The following is a 17464-nucleotide window of genomic DNA, read 5'->3' as shown; positions in this document are numbered from 1 at the left end:
TTAAAAAAAAAAAATAATCCGAGATCACTATAGTGCACAAACGGCGTGTATATATATATATATATATATATATATATGATAATTAGCAGTTCTATATATTGCTTAATGAACATCACATCTGTAATGCGACCCCAATAGTTGACTGTTATTCTGTATAAGATTTTTAGGTGATTGAAAGTCAACCAATTTTTAGATGCTTTTTATTGAAAGTTAAAATCTAGTGCTAATAAACATCGTGAAGAAAATTTCACAAAAGAAAAAAAGATGAAAAGAAAAGAACAGAACAAACTACATAGTCACATTATCTAAATTAAACAATAAAGCTTGACTTGCGACATATCTCTGCATATTACATGGTTTATTGCTCTAGGAAGGAACATGGAGAAACAAGAATTGCATGACAGACCATGACCCAAACAAATGAGACCCTTTGCGATAGACTTCAGTGGATGGATGAACAACAAATGAATGGTATCCAGGTTTGCCTTCGCTTTACTTTCTTCTTGTTGTGTTTGGTGACGGGTAATCTCGCAGGTGAGTTCCATTCCTTGTGATATGCTCGATTGCCCAAGAACTCATTCGATCTTTCAGAAACTGTTTTGAGTGTTGCAGGTTCTAGAGCATGCTCATCATTCTCGGTATGCCAACTTATTCTTTTGGAGCTCAAAACTGCAGTGTCGTCTCGGCCGCTGGCAAATTTCTGTTTTCTTTCGACGTGTGCTTCGGCTAGGAGATTCTTCAATATAGCTTGTGGTTGCCCGAAGTTCAGGTCTAGCAAATTGTCAGTGTTTTCGTCGATACTGTTTCTTTTTGCAAATTCTTGTTTGAGGATTTCAACTGTTGCATTCTCCATAGTAACTGATCGTCGGCCAGATTCAACCAGTGTAGTCAAAGATATCTCCAACATGTCAAAGATATCAACATTGCCTTGAAAAGCATCGACCGCTGTTAAATCAGATAGTAGCTCCTTCGCTGTCAGGGAATTGGTAGGTGGTGAAGCTGCCACATCAAGATTGGATTCTGCTTCGATTACATACCCCATGGATGGAATTGCTCCCTCTGCAAATGAAAACAAGGAAAAGTGGCCCATTGATTAAAAGCCATTATATACATTAGGTATTAGATTCAATCATAGCTTAGTCCATTAAGTATTAGATGCATTGATTGGATCCACCGATATTCAAGAGGTTGTACACAATATTTTCTAACTGTAACGTTGATGAGGTAGGCGGCGCGGGTAGCATGAACAGCTAATTTGAAAGAAAGTTGACAGTGGGCTAGATTTGTTATTAATAAATTAGATCCACAGTTTGTTTAAAACAATTTCTCAAAAGGAGAACTTCTGATTTGAACAGATTTTCTTTTTTTGATTAAAAAAACCTAAAATCTTGTGTTTCGAGGCATACAATTTTTCATAGGGGGTTTTGCTAAATTACACTTATTTCTTGTCATAAGTATAGGTGTTGGTAAATAACTAATCCAGCAAGGAAATGAAATTTCAGGAATCAAATATATGGATAGCACATATAATTTCAATGGAAATTAATACCACAAGAGGGCAGATTGTAGGCTCAATCTTGAACTGAACTGAAATTATTGTGATGCAACATACACGATTTAAAAATCTAACCTGGCATCAAGCTCCTTAACGCACGAATGCTGCATGTTTCAATGTTCTCCTTGACCGAATCAAGTGTTTTCTTGTTAGATGAGTCAGCCTCTTCCATAGGTTCCACCGTGTCATCCAATTTTCCACCAGATGACTGAGTTTGTTCCATACATTCAATATGAACGTTTTCCTCCTTTGAAGGCTGATAGAAGTTGTTGGAAGTAACTTCAATATGATGATTAATTTTTGGGTGGGGATCCAAAGAAGGCTTCCCAGCCAAAGAATGAATGATAGTAGACATTTTCTCAGGTTCAGTTGTAATGCTTTCTCCACCTTCAGGGAACAAACATACTTCACTGCACTGTCTGGCATTTGATTCTTCCTTATTCATACTGCAGCAAGTATTTTCTTTTCCACCAGAAGCAATATGAACATCTGTATTTGCAACAAATAGACTATCCGGATTGTTTTTGTCACTGTTCAAAAGTTCAATTTTTGCAATATCATGAACATCCTGCTTCAGCTGAGATAAAAGGATGGTCTCCACATTGTTTGTCCCGCCTATATGGACATCCAATCCATAAGAATGTTGATCATGAATAGCACTCTCTGATGTAGCTTCAAAGACAGTAATTAATGCCTTTCCATCAGGATGATCAATGGTTTTGTCACAAGAAGATGGTTGTTCGAATCTTTCCTCAAGAATTTCTTGTGTACGTTGTTGATCTGAGTTGCAATCAGAAACACTGTGCGAGTAACTGGAACTGATACCATCACCAGCAACACTACGTTCTGCAATAGCTTGAAGAACAAAAGTTTCTGCCTTTCTATCAGAATGATCAATTGTTTGATTGCCTGCGTCAGATTGTTCAAATATTTCACTGGAACTAATATAATGTTGTTTTAAACTTATGGCACCATTTCTGTTTAGCAGATCTGTCTTCTCAGATTCATCTCCATGTGGAGGCATCGGTATAAAGGGATAAGAAATAGACTGAGAACAAGATCTTGGGTCCATAGAATAACTTCCTTCTTGTCCCATTTCATGTATCTTCTCCTTGTTCATAAAATTGTTGTCGATTGGTGTTTTGGCTTGTCTATCAATTTGACTTTCAATATTTATTACAGAACTCACATTAAATCGATGCATGCCTGAATCTGCATTTGTTAAATTAGCTCCACTATATTCATAAGCATCCAGGCCTTTGGAAAGTGATTCTAGTTTATCTGCTTCTTTCTCAATTGCTGAGCAATCAGTTTCACATGAATCAGAAGTTCGATTTATATCCCTTGCTTGATCTACTGGTAGCTCTACACTTGTGACTCGGTTATCTCTCTGAAGTTGATCCATTTCTTCTTTGGGACCTTGAAAATTTACTATTGCCAGAGCCACCTCATGCTCAAGTTCATTGGTCAACTGGATTCTACTGTTCACATTCTTATAGTTATGATCTTTATTTATCTCATTGGTTTTATTTCCATCAAATGTTTCTCTGTGAAAGGAAAATTCTTCATCTGCTGAAATGATTGATGGACTGTCATTCACATTTTTATCAATGTTTTTCCCTACTTCAGCATTGCCACAAGGTTTAGTAAGATCAGGCTCTTCTGCAAAGGCTTCAAGATACCCAGGCTCCAATACCACCAAAACCGCCTTTGACACCACTGCTGATGAATGATGATCTTCAGGCTCACTTCCATCTAGTGAAGCATTGCTGTTTTGGTTGTCACAACCAGAGAAATGAGCCGAAATATTAAAAAATTCACAAGCATTATTTTTCAATGAGCACAATCCATCACTGCAAGAAGACCCATGGTCTTCAAGAGAATCAGGATTGACATCAGACACTTCCACCAAACATGAGGTTGATGCCAATGGTAAAGTATGCGAGTCCTCAAACTTATTCATAATTAGTAGAGAATTAACAGGCTTCTCAGCTTGATGAATATCTCCAGAGGAATGAACAGAAACATCAAAAAGGCCATTGGTATTAGTTTCTGAAGTGAATGCTCCATCCTTGCAAGATAGTCGAGCTTCAGACACGTCTTTAGCAACATCACTTTTCATATCTTGAGAATTGTATAACTTAGATTCTACTGCATTTGCAGTCACTTCACGAACCAAATTGGCTACCTGCACATTCACTGGACTAGCACGATCTACAGTCAAACTGAAATCATAAGGTGTTACTCTAATTGGAGTATCCAGTATGCTTTGAGCTGTAGCACAATCCATTTCCTCTGGAGCTGCCAGTAAAGATCCATCAGTTGAAGTGGAATAAAAAACAAAGTTTGAATCTTCAGAAGCATAAACCACATGAGCCCCAGATGACACTGAATGACTTTGTAAGCATATTGAACTCTCAGCATGAGTTTCAATTGGTTCCTCATTAGGACTCTGAACCATATCGCCATGATCTAGAGCATACTTATGAGAATTTTCTGCAAATAGAAAGAAAGATTTGCCCATTTTTCAGAAAAACAAAAAACAAAAGAAATACCCACAGAGGTGAAAATTAATAATGAGAGTGTTTTCCTGGTGTGACAAGCATTACAATAGAAGTAATGCACCTTTAGGCGAAGCTAAACTCCTAAGAATCTTCACACCTGAAGGAAATGACCAAATGGAGAACTAATTTTGTTGGGAAAAAAAAATACCGCCCAACTAGGAATGGCATTCCAGAATATCTAGTATGCCTTAAACAACTTATTTCGTAAAACTGTAAGTTATTCTCTTACAAAAGAAAATCGAACAAACCAACAAAGGAAATCCACTAATCAATGGTATATTAAGCTATAGGTTATAACCAAGGGACTTCATAATTGATCTAGTTGTGCATAAATAGCTTAGAGTTAGGCGATAAAGTGTATTGTTTGAAGAAAATGACATTAACAGCATTATTGCATACTGAATACGAAACATAGAAGATCTCCAAGTGCGATACAGAATGTTAAAATGTTAACAAGAAGTAGCCGATGCAAATGAAAAGCTCAGCAATCTCATGAATCAATAAAATGATTCAAAATCGTAGAGTGAAGATCATCAAAACCTAGTACACATACCCACAAATGCAATCTCCAAAATCGTATTTTTGACCATTTCTTCACCGTCTCCACCGGATGGACTCATGTCTCTCACATCTTCTCCTTCTTCCCCCTCGGGCACTGATACCCCCATCACCTCCTCTCCTGAAAAGTAACTCCATGCCAATGAGCACGCGTAAAAAGGCAAAAAGGATCCAAAAAGATAAAAGCCGTGAACTTGCCACATTTTCCACCATGATTCTCCTCCGCAAGCAGCTCACAAGGCCCCACGCTCACATCCACCACTCTAGCAGCGGCATTACCTGCGTCATCCGCCGGCATGGAAGCTGTGGCGCGGCATCGCTTCTGGTGAGCCTGCCGGTGCTTCTTGCCAGGGTGCGCGTTCGGGTACACCCACCCGCAACGGCGACAAATCTTGCCGCCTCCACGGTTCGCACTCCCTTCAAGAAGGAAAAAAAAAGTCCAACTAACTGAAGCCCCAGATCACACAAGAAACACATCTACGAAAGCACAAAACATCAAGAACACGAAGAAATTAGCAACAACTTCACCTGGAGACTGCCCCTTCCGCCACTGCGTGCTCTCCATCTCCAAGTACTCCGCAATCTCGTCTCACTCACTCTCTCTCTCTCTCTCTGAGAAATGAGAACATTCGTCGACAAAGTTGAGAGCGCCAGAGGAAGCGGACTAGCGGAGTGACGCCTGCTATGTTGGAGCCTGGAATTAGAAGCATTAATAACCGTTGGATACGCCTAATTTTGAGAGAAGATTCTAATCGGACGGTCTAAAATAGAGAACAGTCAAGGATTCAGTGGGCCAAGCTGTTTTCCGTCTCCATCACGGCAACGGCTTCGCGGCGGTCGCATCACAAATTCACGATTCACATGGATGCGAGGGGATGGCTGTGCGGGGTAATCCCTACGTGCGTCCGCATAGACTCCAAAATGATCATATAGCCGGTAATGTTAAATTGGCCCGTGAAGTTGTCGCTATAATTACTGTAGCCCCTATCTGGTTTTCGAGATCTAATTACATTTATTTTGATGGTCAGTTGCCAAATGCAATTCAAAGCTACGATAATATGAATTTTTAAATTGTTATTCTGATTAAACTCACAATTTGTTGTATTTAATATCAATGATGTCGAGCATACATCATGCTGACGTGGATAACTGGTCAGTAATTCAGCCGTTTTTGTGAATCAATTCCAGTAAACAGACAAAACCTCCCTCTGCCATTATTGAATTAGAGACGTACACTCACAGTACAGTGTTCCTCGATCATGAGATGAGATGAAGGAGCCCGGATGTTCTGATTCATAAAATGTGGATAGAGAATAGATCATTCTCAATTTATCAAGAATGAATGACTGGTAGTCCCCATCTATTTTATACATGAGATCATCATTCTTCATCAATAATAAAGAATGATCCATCCTCTGATCCATATTTTATAGAACAAAAGATCTAAACTGAGATGAAAAACGATATACTCATTCATAAGACTCTTATCAATTTATTTCTAAATTAATGTGGAAAAGATAAATGTGTCAATTTATTTTTAAATCATCGTGAGAAATAAATTAAAGAGAGTTACTAGTCATTAGTATAATAATTAAGATATAAAAAAATACACTTCGACCTATGGAGTTTTAATCTCATAATTTAATATATCAATATCTTATATTTCAACTATTGTACCATTCTAAGAAAATTATATCTCTCTCGATCATGCATCAGCAGGAACAAGTAACCTAACCCATTGCGGGTTCATGTATTTTATAAATTAATAGAATGCATTTTAAAAATTGGAAATTTAGATGAAGTTGAAATAAATTGCAATTTAATCTATCAAAATGGATTAAGTAACTTTCACAAAACAAAAAATATTTCTGATGAATATGGTCCAGAACATGCATTGAGATTGAACTATACTTTAAGTGATACACTTCAAATAAATATTTCTGATGAATATTGTCCATAACATGCATCAAATTAAGATTTGATTCAAACTTACTAATTAGAATATTAATATAATAATTTATTAGCAAATGTGTAGCTTTCATAGCTCAGTTGGTTAGAGCACCGCTTTAGTAAGCGGGAGGTCTTGAGTTCAATTCTCAATGAAAGCATTATTTTTATTTTGCAGTAGAATAAAAAATATATATAATGTATCATATCAACAATTCTATATTTTAAAACTGCTGAATTCAGCACTCCACGCGGCACCGAAGTATGATCGGGCACCTGCATGTTCGGTTTGGTAAAAGAAAATTAATAAAATTATTTTAAATATAGAAATCCTAACAACTTTGATACGGAATCATGTCAATTAAAAACCACAAGGTCGAGTATTATCCTTTATAATTAAATAACACAAACAAAGACCCAACAGTTTGTCATAATTTAATCCCCAAATTCAAATAAAAGGAGAGAATTATGTATTTTAAATATAGAAATCCTAACAACTTTGATACGGAATCATGTCAATTAAAAACCACAAGGTCGAGTATTATCCTTTATAATTAAATAACACAAACAAAGACCCAACAGTTTGTCATAATTTAATCCCCAAATTCAAATAAAAGGAGAGAATTATGTTATAATACTGCTGAGTGAACGCGTTTGTGTAAACTCGATAATATCTTGAATTACTCAGCGTTTGTGTAAATTAAAATAATAATATCTACATAATAATATTTGTTCTCAGTGATTTGATCTGAGTAATATCTGGAATTCATAAGTATTTTATTAAAATTATATATCTTTACACCTATTTAAATGACCTTGTGTAAAGAGTATTAAATATAAGAATCATTAAAAATTTATAACTTAATCTCACCGTATGTGTTAGACAACACTTTTTCCATCCTATGAATAAAAGGGGAACTAGTCTAAGTATTCATACGAATTTTCATAATTTTACTATCTCATTGAACCAAGATTTTTGGATTTCCAATCAACAAGATCAGATTATTTCATAATTTTACTATCTCATTGAACCAAGATTTTTGGATCTCCCATCAACAAGATCAAGTTACCACTATAAATATTCTTATGTTTAGATTTAACTAATGGTATTATGTCGTTGATAAATATGTCATTATTTATTATACATGTCATTTTGTACCATTACAATTGACGATTGATTATCACAATGCATCATCTTGGCAGATGATCCGGCGGTAAGAATCCGGAACCCCATAAGGAGGGGTCAACGCCACGGGGAGGTCAAAGGGTCCAGTGGCTCATCGGAAAGGGACGAGCCAACCGGACTCGGAAGAAAGGGAAATCTGGTAGTAAAAGGCACCCTGGTAGGGACCAGGGTTCCGACGCTCAAATGGAGCAGTACATAACGACCGAGCGGAAGGACGTGCCTCCCGGCCGGCGCAAGGAATTAAGGCCGTCCGGACGACGTTCTTCGCCCGCCCGCCCGGCCGGACGTTCCGGTCGGGCGGTGGGTAAAAGACGGGAATCTGACAGCCGTCAAGTCGTATGGCTACGCCATACTCCTAGTCTGACAACAGGGGGTCCTGTTGTCCCATCGAAGAACATGCTCGGACTGTAGCAGTATGATGTCAGGTAAGGTCTCTGACAGGTGCATACCGGGGTATGGGTTGCTGACACGCATGCACCTCGGTGGACGTGCATTAGTTCCTTCTCCGTCCTATATAAAGAGCCTATTACTCCGCCAAAGGTACGCATAATACAAGCTTGGCAACCACTTTTTCCACCACTTACCTGACTTGAGCGTCGGAGGGCCGTCGCCAGGACACCCCCCCGGCTCGGTCTTGTTGCAGGTTCGCCGGAGCACCCGAGGATCCAGCAGGGAGCGCCACGTCCCCAGCGTCCTTTGACTTCTGATTCGGACAGGATCAATTTGGCGCCGTCTGTGGGAACGCACCTGCATCCGAACGGAAACGATGGACGAGGCTGGACGACAACACACGGTGGCGCTTTCAACAGAAGAACTCGACGCTCTGGTCGAGATGAGGGCCGCCAAACTTATGGAGCAAAAACAGAAAGCAGCAGCCGAGCGGCCGGAGCAACAAGCAACATCTGCGTCAGGTGCTCCAGCCACCGTCGCATTCCATCGAGCCTTATTTCGCACCCCTGAAGCCGTACCAGCTCGAAGAGATAGAGGATCTTCTTCAGACGAGATGCCTAGGCGAGATGACAGAAAGGGGAAAACCCCCCGAGCGGACGCATCCCCCGAGCGGATCAATCGCCAATTCTCGGAGGCTATTCTACGAGACCCTCTCCCCAAGCACTACGTGCCTCCGACGATCGGCGAGTACAATGGAACAACAGACCCGGATGATCATCTAGGTAAGTTTGATAACACGGCTACGCTCCATCAATACACAGATGGAGTAAAATGCCGAGTTTTTCTTACCACTCTCTCGGGATCGGCTCAACGGTGGTTTCGGAGGCTGCCGGACGGATCCATCACAATCTTCAAGGACTTCCGAACGGCCTTCCTCCACCACTTCGCCAGCAGTCGGCGTTATCAGAAGACAAGTGTCAGCTTGTTCGCCATCAAGCAAGAGCCGAGAGAATCGCTTCGAACTTACATCCAGCGGTTCAACAAGGTGGCAATGGATATTCCAACGGCCACATTGGAGACCATGATGAATGCCTTCACACAAGGCCTAGTGGATGTGGACTTCTTCCGGTCGCTCATCCGAAAGCCGCCCCGAGATTATGATCACATGCTACACCGAGCCAATGAATACATCAACGTGGAAGAAGCGCAAGCCGCCCGGAAAAAGGAAACTCCAACCGAGAGGGCGCCTATTCAGGCCGAACGGAGACAGCATGCCGCTCATCAGCCGCCTAGAGGACCAAGGGCCGAAGCAATCCGCTCCCCTCGTGTGAGGTCCCAAGTGCAAGAAGTAGCTGCCGCTCGGATCAAGCCAAAGAAGAGATGGACCCCTATGTTCTGCTCCTTCCACCGGACGGATACGCACAACACGAGGGATTGTCGAAGCCTTCCCTTCGTGGCTAATCCCGTTCCCAGGAATGCCGAACGACGGTCTCCTTCCATCGACCGGAGACAAAGGACCCATAAAGCCGACCGGACCCGCACCGAGAGGCGACATCAACAGACGCCCGATCGGCACCGATCTCCAAGACAGGAGAACCGCCGAGCGTCCAGAGAACGGTCCCGACCGTCCGCTCGGGAAGAGGAAAATAGGAGCAACACTTCCCGAGGCGAGATCAACGTTATTGCTGGGGGGCCGACCGGAGGAGACTCCAACCGAGCCAGAAAGGCGGGCGTCCGGCAGCTCCAGATCCACGCAGTCGGTTGTAGCCAAGAGCGGGCAAGTGGACCGGAAGTCATTTTCGGGCCTGGGGACTTAGAAGGAGTTGAAGTGCCCCACGACGACGCTCTGCTCATTAAAGCGGTAATAGCAAATTACACTGTTCACCGCATATTTGTTGACACAGGGAGCTCGGTCAACATCATATTCAAGAAGGCGTTCGATCAGCTGCAAATTGATCGAGCCGAGCTGCTGCCCATGACGACCCCACTCTACGGGTTTACGGGCAACGAAGTTCAGCCGGTCGGACAGATCCGGCTGGCTACTTCGCTGGGAGAGGAGCCGCTCGTGGTGGTCGACTCTCCCTCATCCTACAACGTCATTTTGGGACGACCGGCGCTCAGCGAATTCCGAGCGGTCGTCTCAACCTTCCATCAGAAGATCAAGTTCCCCGTGGAGGACAAAGTGGGAGAAGTACGAGGAGACCAGCTAGCAGCTCGGCGATGTTACATCGAAATGGTCCGAGCAGAAGCTAATTCTGCTCGGAAAACGCCTCGGATCGAGGTAAACGCCATCACCGAAAAGCCACCCACTTTAATTTATGAGGAAAAAGAAGAAGTGCAGATTCATCCAATCCGATCGGAGGCCACCACCTTTATTGCGTCCGATCTGGAGGAGAAGCAGAAAGAGGGGCTGATCCAATGCCTCCGACGAAATCATGATATATTCGTCTGGTCGACACATGAGTTGCCCGGAATTTCGTCGAGCATAGCGCAACATGAGTTACATGTCCGACCGGACGCTCGGCCGGTAAAGCAGAGAAAAAGAGATTTCAGTGCCGAGCAGAACTCCATCATTCGGGCGGAAGTCGAGAAGCTTTTGGAGGCCGGCCATATACGCGAGGTGTAGTTCCCGAGCTGGTTGGCTAACGTAGTATTAGTCTCCAAGCCGGGCGGCAAGTGGAGAGTCTGCATCGACTTTCGGGACTTAAACAAAGCATGCCCCAAAGATTTTTATCCCCTGCCCCGGATAGATCAGCTGGTGGACTCTACGGCCGGCTGCGAATTAATTTGCATGCTCGACGCCTACCAAGGATATCATCAAGTGCCGCTCGCCCGGGAAGATCAAGAAAAAGTAAGCTTCGTAACGGCTGACGGCACATATTGCTATAATGTGATGTCATTCGGATTGAAGAACGCCGGGGCCACCTATCAGCGCTTGATGAACAAAGTGTTCAGGGAGCAGATCGGGCGGAATCTGGAAGTCTATGTGGACGACATTCTTATCAAATCCGTCCGAGCGGCCGATCTCTTCAAGGACATGGAAGAAACCTTCCGAGCGCTACGCAAATACGGAGTCAAGCTAAATCCCCAGAAGTGCCTGTTCGGAGCAAAAGGAGGGCGTTTCTTGGGGTATATAGTGACCGAGCGGGGAATCGAAGCAAATCCCAGCAAGGTGAAAGCTCTACAAGACATGCCGCCTCCAAGAAATACAAGGGAAAGCGGTTGACCGGTCGGATAACCGCATTGTCCAGATTCATCTCCAAACCGACCTCTCCTTTCTTCAAAATTTTGTGCAAGGCCACTAAATTTCATGGACGAGGAATGCGACCTAGCATTCAAGAATTGAAGACATATCTTAATTCCCTGCCTGTACTAGCCAAGCCGATCGGGGTGAGTCACTTTATATCTATCTGTCTTCAACCGAGCATCTGTAGGCTCGCAGCGGCGAGGAGCAGCCGGTGTATTTTCCGAGCCACATTTTAAAAGATGTGAATCTCGTTACACTCGGCTCGAGAAGTTGGCCTTTGCTTTGGTTCTAGCCGCTCGGCGCCTTCGACCATATTTCTTGGCTCACACCATCATTGTCCGGACGAACAGTCCACTAGGAAGAGTACTGTTGAATCCAGAAGCGTCCGGACGGCTCATCAAGTGGACGCAGAACTCAGTGAATTTGACATCCAATATCAGCCCCGCTCGGCGATCAAAGCGCAATCCTTGGCTGATTTTGTGACCAAGTGCAAAGCCAGAGCCGGAAGCTACGTGGAGAATATATGTGGATGGGTCTTCCACTCGGCTTGGGATTGGAATATTACTGCTCTCACCTCAAGAAGAAAAGATGCACCTATCCGTCCGGCTAGATTACAAAGCTACCAACAATGAAGAGTATGAGGCCCTCATAGCGGTTGCAGCAAGACGGCATGTGAGAGCCGGGTGACACTTTATTCGATTCACGCTCAGCAGCTTTCTGGCACCTTTGAAATCAACAGCGTTCGGCTTAAACTCTACGCTGAGGCCTTTGAAAAACTCAAAGCTACTTTCCGAGAGGTGCTTATTCAGAAGATTCCTCGAATGGAGAACCAGGCGGCCGATGAGTTAGCCAAACTCGCAAGCTCAATAACGCCGGTTGCCATTCAGCAACCAATTGAAAAAGTACTGCTGATGGCGCACGTCGACCGGATGCAAGGCCTCACGTTTCCAAGCGACTGGAGGACACCCATCATAGAGTTCCTCCGCTCGGGAGCCACACCGGCCGATCGGGACGAAGCCCAGTTGCTCAGAAGGAGGGCCGGTCGGTTCACACTCATTGGCGATCAGCTCTACAAGAAGGCTTTCTCTCGCCCGCTGTTGAAATGCATGAGCTCGGAAGACTCGGCTTACATCCTCCAAGAGGTACATCAAGGATCGTGCGGAGGGCATCCGGGCGGACGATCACTAGCTAAGAAGATCCTGCTAGCTGGATACTTTTGGCCAACCTTACAAATAGACGCCGCTCGGACAGTAGCTACGTGCCTTTCGTGCCAGAAGTATCACAACTTCTCCCATCGACCGGCAGAGGAGATGAAGGCATCAACCGTCTCGTGTCCGTTCGATCAATGGGGAATGGATATTGTAGGTCCATTTCCGATGGCGACCGGGCAGAGGAAATTTTTGCTGGTGGCGGTCGATTATTTTTCCAAGTGGGTGGAGGCCGAGCCACTAGCCAAGATCACCGAACAGATGATCAAAAAATTCATCTGGCAACACATCATCTGTAGATTCGGTATCCCTTGCCGATTGGTTTTCGATAATGGGCGGCAATTCACAGGGAAGGTGCTAGAAGATTGGTGCAAAAGCTACGGCATCGAGCAACACTTCACGTCCGTGGCTTACCCCCAAAGCAACGGTCAAGCCGAGGTGGCCAATCGGGAAATTCTCCGTATTCTGCGCGCTCGGCTCGACCACTTGGGAGGGAGTTGGCCGGATGAAGTGCCGTGCATTTTATGGGCCATCCGAACGACTCCTAAGGAAGAAACGGGCGTCACACCTTTTCATCTGGTGTACGGCGACGAAGCGGTCATTCCGGTTGAAGTCGGCGTCGAGTCCGTCCGGGTCCAATGTTACGATGAAGGCAACGCCGAGCGAAGAAACATGGAGCTGGATTTGATTGACGAGGAGCGAGCCAAGGCATCCGTTCGGCTGATGGCATACCGTTAGCGGATGAAGCAAAACTACAACCGGCGCGCCATTCCTAGATCATTCCAGGTCGGCGACCTGGTCTGGAAGAAAGTCAAGCCGGTCGGCGACGTCGGCAAGCTTGAAGCTCCGTGGGCGGGTCCCTTCAAAATCATCGAGAAGCTCCGCTCGGGTGCGTATTATTTGGAGGATGAGGAAGGTCGACAGCTAGATAGGCCGTGGAGCGCGAACCACCTCCAGCCTTACCGGGCAGGGTGAAAGGTGTGCCTATGTAAATCATCCTGTGTACTTTTTTCGACTGAATACTTGAAATGCAGAAACAAAAAATCAAGAGAACAAATAAGGCATCGCCAACAAAGGAACGAAGGCCCTGAGCCGCTCGGCCGGAGGTAAATGGGTCGAGCCAAGCGCTCGAAGATCGAAGGCCCCGTACCATTCGGACGGAGGTATATTATCCTAGCCAAAATGCTCGACGAAGCAGACCCTGAGCCATTCGGCCAAGAGTACGTTATCCAAGCTGGGTGAAAGGAACCAAAAGTGATAAAAAGGAGGGCAAAAAGCTTCGCCGAACGGAAGCGTCAAAATTAGCCTGAAAGCCCGTCTAGCCCAGACGTTAAACCGACGAGCCACGCCGATCGGCTATAAACATCCACGCCGACGAGACGAGCCGGCGTCTATAAACGTCCAAGCGGAAGGCCTTGCGAAAATCCAGCAAAAACCCCTTTGAGGCGAGGCGCGAAGCAAAAGATGGTTAACCGGAATTAAAAATGCGAGCAAGTGAACGAGCGTCGTCCGTGCGCCGAGCGGCTGCTTAGCCGCATGATGAAAGACATTAAAGACAATTCGCTTATTTGGCGTAGCGAGGTGCCGAGCGGAAGAGTTTTAAAGAACACTTAAAGTTAGGACGAGGGAAAAATTTCTTGCCAAAATAGAAAGTGAAAGGAACAGAAGATCATCTAATATGCAAGCCAAAAAAGTCATTACAGAGATAAGCGGGGCCGAACGGCGGAAATTCAAAAAAGTTTACAGAAACGCTCCTCACACATCAAAATCAAAAAGAGCGTCGGGGATGGTGTCCATCACGCTTGCTAGATCCTCGGGGGGGATGGTCAGCTCGGCAGATAGGTGGCCTTTGGTCTTCAGATAGCCCACTGCTGCCTTGATCGCCTCCTCGAAAGTGAGGGATATCTTGTCGGTAAACTTCTCTCCGAAGTTTTCCGAACGGAGGAACGCCTTCCTCACTTCATCCGAGCGGGCCGACTCCCCCTCTTGGTATTCCTTGAGCGCGGAGTGGGCGGCATCACTGGCAGCTTGAAGCTCCTTCAAGTCCCCATCAAATCTCTGGAGATCAGCCGAGCGGCTCTCCTTCTCGGTGGTCGCCGTATCATTAAAAAATTTGATGCGTTGCTCCAGCCCCCGGATCTCCACCTTCATGCGGTCCATATCATTGATGGCTTGTTGCTTCCGAGTGGTCGCCGTCTTGATCTCCTTGTCTCGTTGTTTAATCATTGTTTCAAGCCGAACGACCTTGCTCGCCAGATCGGACACCCTTTTCCGCTCGGCGTCCAGCAGTTTTTGGGACTTCTCCAGAGCGTCCGTCGACTTCCTGGCCTCCCCCGCTGCTTTTTGTTTCTTCAGTTCATCCTCCAGTTCGGCCAACCGATCGCTAATGGCAATCTGCTCCACCCAGTTCTGCTAGCAAACGTGGGCAGGTTAAAAACTTAATTCAAATATATAAAAAGGGAGGAGAGCATACCCCTGTGGCTGACTGAAGGTTGCTGTCGCCGAGCTGCCCGGGAGTTAGCGCGGCTATTCATCTGCTCAGGAAACACTGGCCGATCAGCAGCAGCCATGTACTCCTCCGAAGGAAGGCGCAGAACGGTTTTAAGCAAATTCTGGCCGCTCGGCTCGTTCTGAGACGGCCCACCAGCAGACGAGGAGGGTAGCTCGCCTAAACACCTGATACGGCGCAAAGTTTTTGAAGGGATGGAAGACGGCACCTCCGAACTGGCCCTCGGAGAACCCTGAGGGGTCGGGGTACTCTCGAGGGAAACCGTCCCAGATTGTACCGGTGCATCCGCGCCCCGCTCGGGTTGTGGCTCATCAAGTGTAGAGGCAGGGGCGGATTCCGGTCGTCGGCGTTTTCTAGTGCGTAGCGGCACATCATCGGCCGAACGGCCCTCCACCTCAGTTCCGGTAGGAGGTTCTGTGTCGGCCACGGCCTCATCATGAGGAGTTGGGGCGTCCGAGGCTTCGGGGACAGTTGGCATCCCCTCATCTTCTTCGCCTGCCGGATCAGCCGGAGCAAGTCCCCATTCGGCGGCCTCCTTGTTCGTCACCGCCTCAATCTGAGCGGCCTTCAGTTTGAGCTTCTCGGTAGCTTTGGCGCGCCACATGACTTCAGCTGCAGGAGCAAAAAATAAATCAGTTAGAACAAAACAAATGGGAAGATAAGGAAACTTACTCATGCTGCAGGGCAGATCGGCTGTGGTAGAGGACAAGCCGAATATGTGCATTACTCCCGGGAGGAGTAGTTTGTCAATATGATAGCGCTGGCCAACTAGCCGTTCGGCTGCATGAAGGTAGGCCGCGTCACCTCTAAATTTGTCGAGCTCCGGTTGCGATGGCATCGCCGTCTGCCACTTGGTGCGAAAAGTTGGCCGTTCGGGAAAATGTATATAGAAAAAATGCTCCTTCCAATGTTTGTTGGAGCTCGGCATATTATCGAAAAGGACGAAGCCTATCCTAGACTGGAAAACAAAAGTGCCCCACTCGGCTTGTTTGGGATAGTAGAAGTAGTGGAAGATTTTTGGGGTTAAGGGAACGCCGTTCAGTTTGAACAAAACTATCACTCCACTCAGCAACCTAATAGAGTTGGGAACTACCTGGCCGAGCGGAATGCGGAAATAATTGCAAACTTCTAAGAAAAACTTGTGGGTGGAAAACGTAGGCCGGCCAGAAATTGGTCCCGGAAGAAAACAACAGTACCGGGCGGCGGATCGTGATGCCGATCGGACGGTGTGGCTAACACTATTTGGTGGTCGATCGGTAGGTCATATGCTCGAGTGAGGCGCAAGGCGTCTTCCTCGTCGAACCGGCTTTCCATGTTCGAGTACCAAAGACCCGGAGTACCGCCGGTCGACTGCGAGGTACTGGTCATGATCGAAAGGCCAGAATGCGGGATAGAAGAGGAGGGTTCAAGCAATGGAGGAAAACCGGCTGAAAAAGATGATTAACAGAAAGAAGAAAGCGTCGGGAGCGAGAAAAAGGTCTTACAAGCGAGGAAGATGATCGGAAGAAGCCGTATGGTCGTCGGAAAGCCTGAGCACAAGGTCGCCGGCAAAAGGAGGAACGACAGGGGTCTGGAAACGAAGAGGGCGAAATGCGGCGGAAATGGAGTCAAGGGCTTTATATCGCCGCCTGGGAGCGATCTCCACCGTCTGATCCAGATCGTTGATATCGAGGTTATCATCTAGCCGTCCATTTCAAACGGCGGCTGTCCCGTCGGAAGTGACGCAACCGCCATACGCTGACAAATGCACGATCGCCACGTGTCAGCCGGTTACTAGTCGCATTTAATGAGCTCCCCTTACCGTGCGCAGAGCACGTGATGGGTAGCATGGGAGAACAACGGGCGTGGATTTCAAGAAAACACAAGGCATTGGCAAAATATCGCCGAACGGACAGGTACCGCCGCACGGATAAGCATCCTTATGCCTGGCCGAGCGGCCTAATGCAATGATCATTGCTCAGGCAGATCGGCAGTCCAGTCAGTCGGACTTTGCCTCCTTCGACTAGACTCGAGAGGAGGGCAAGTGATCCGGCGGTAAGAATCCGGAACCCCATAAGGAGGGGTCAACGCCACGGGGAGGTCAAAGGGTCCAGTGGCTCATCGGAAAGGGACGAGTCGACCGGACTCGGAAGAAAGGGAAATCTGGTAGTAAAAGGCACCCTGGTAGGGACCAGGGTTCCGACGCTCAAATGGAGCAGTACATAACGACCGAGCGGAAGGACGTGCCTCCCGGCCGGCGCAAGGAATTAAGGCCGTCCGGACGACGTTCTTCGCCCGCCCGCCCGGCCGGACGTTCCGGT

The 17464-nt window shown here is 46.1% G+C and overlaps 1 protein-coding gene and 1 non-coding gene across 2 annotated transcripts; one reads left to right on the top strand and one right to left on the bottom strand.

Moving 5' to 3' along the window:
- Positions 1 to 301: 301 nt before the first annotated feature.
- On the bottom strand, positions 302 to 5362 carry LOC121967822. Its single transcript, XM_042518295.1, has 5 exons — positions 5206 to 5362; positions 4876 to 5094; positions 4673 to 4798; positions 1631 to 4051; positions 302 to 1059 (listed from the first exon to the last, which is right to left on the bottom strand). The coding sequence occupies exons 1-5, from the start codon at positions 5240 to 5242 to the stop codon at positions 443 to 445; spliced, it is 3420 nt and encodes a 1139-aa protein (XP_042374229.1). The 5' UTR covers positions 5243 to 5362; the 3' UTR covers positions 302 to 442.
- Positions 5363 to 6711: 1349 nt separating this feature from the next.
- TRNAT-AGU lies at positions 6712 to 6785 on the top strand. The gene has a single exon. It is a non-coding gene; the product is annotated as a tRNA-Thr (tRNA).
- Positions 6786 to 17464: the final 10679 nt, after the last annotated feature.

The sequence above is a fragment of the Zingiber officinale genome, chromosome 3B (assembly GCF_018446385.1).
Source record: "Zingiber officinale cultivar Zhangliang chromosome 3B, Zo_v1.1, whole genome shotgun sequence".
Classification (NCBI taxonomy): domain Eukaryota; kingdom Viridiplantae; phylum Streptophyta; class Magnoliopsida; order Zingiberales; family Zingiberaceae; genus Zingiber; species Zingiber officinale.
The sequence above is the reverse complement of the archived record's forward strand: the minus strand, read 5'-3'. Positions and strand labels throughout refer to the sequence as shown.

Bases quoted from the DNA above. Each gene is read 5' to 3' on its own strand.
- LOC121967822 (XM_042518295.1), bottom strand. From the start codon at position 5,242: ATGGAGAGCACGCAGTGGCGGAAGGGGCAGTCTCCAG. The intron at 4,052-4,672 runs GTATGTGTACTA...TTCTATTTGCAG, and splicing joins TTTGGAGATTGCATTTGTGG to AAAATTCTCATAAGTATGCT. The intron at 1,060-1,630 runs GTTAGATTTTTA...TTTCATTTGCAG, and splicing joins GTTAAGGAGCTTGATGCCAG to AGGGAGCAATTCCATCCATG.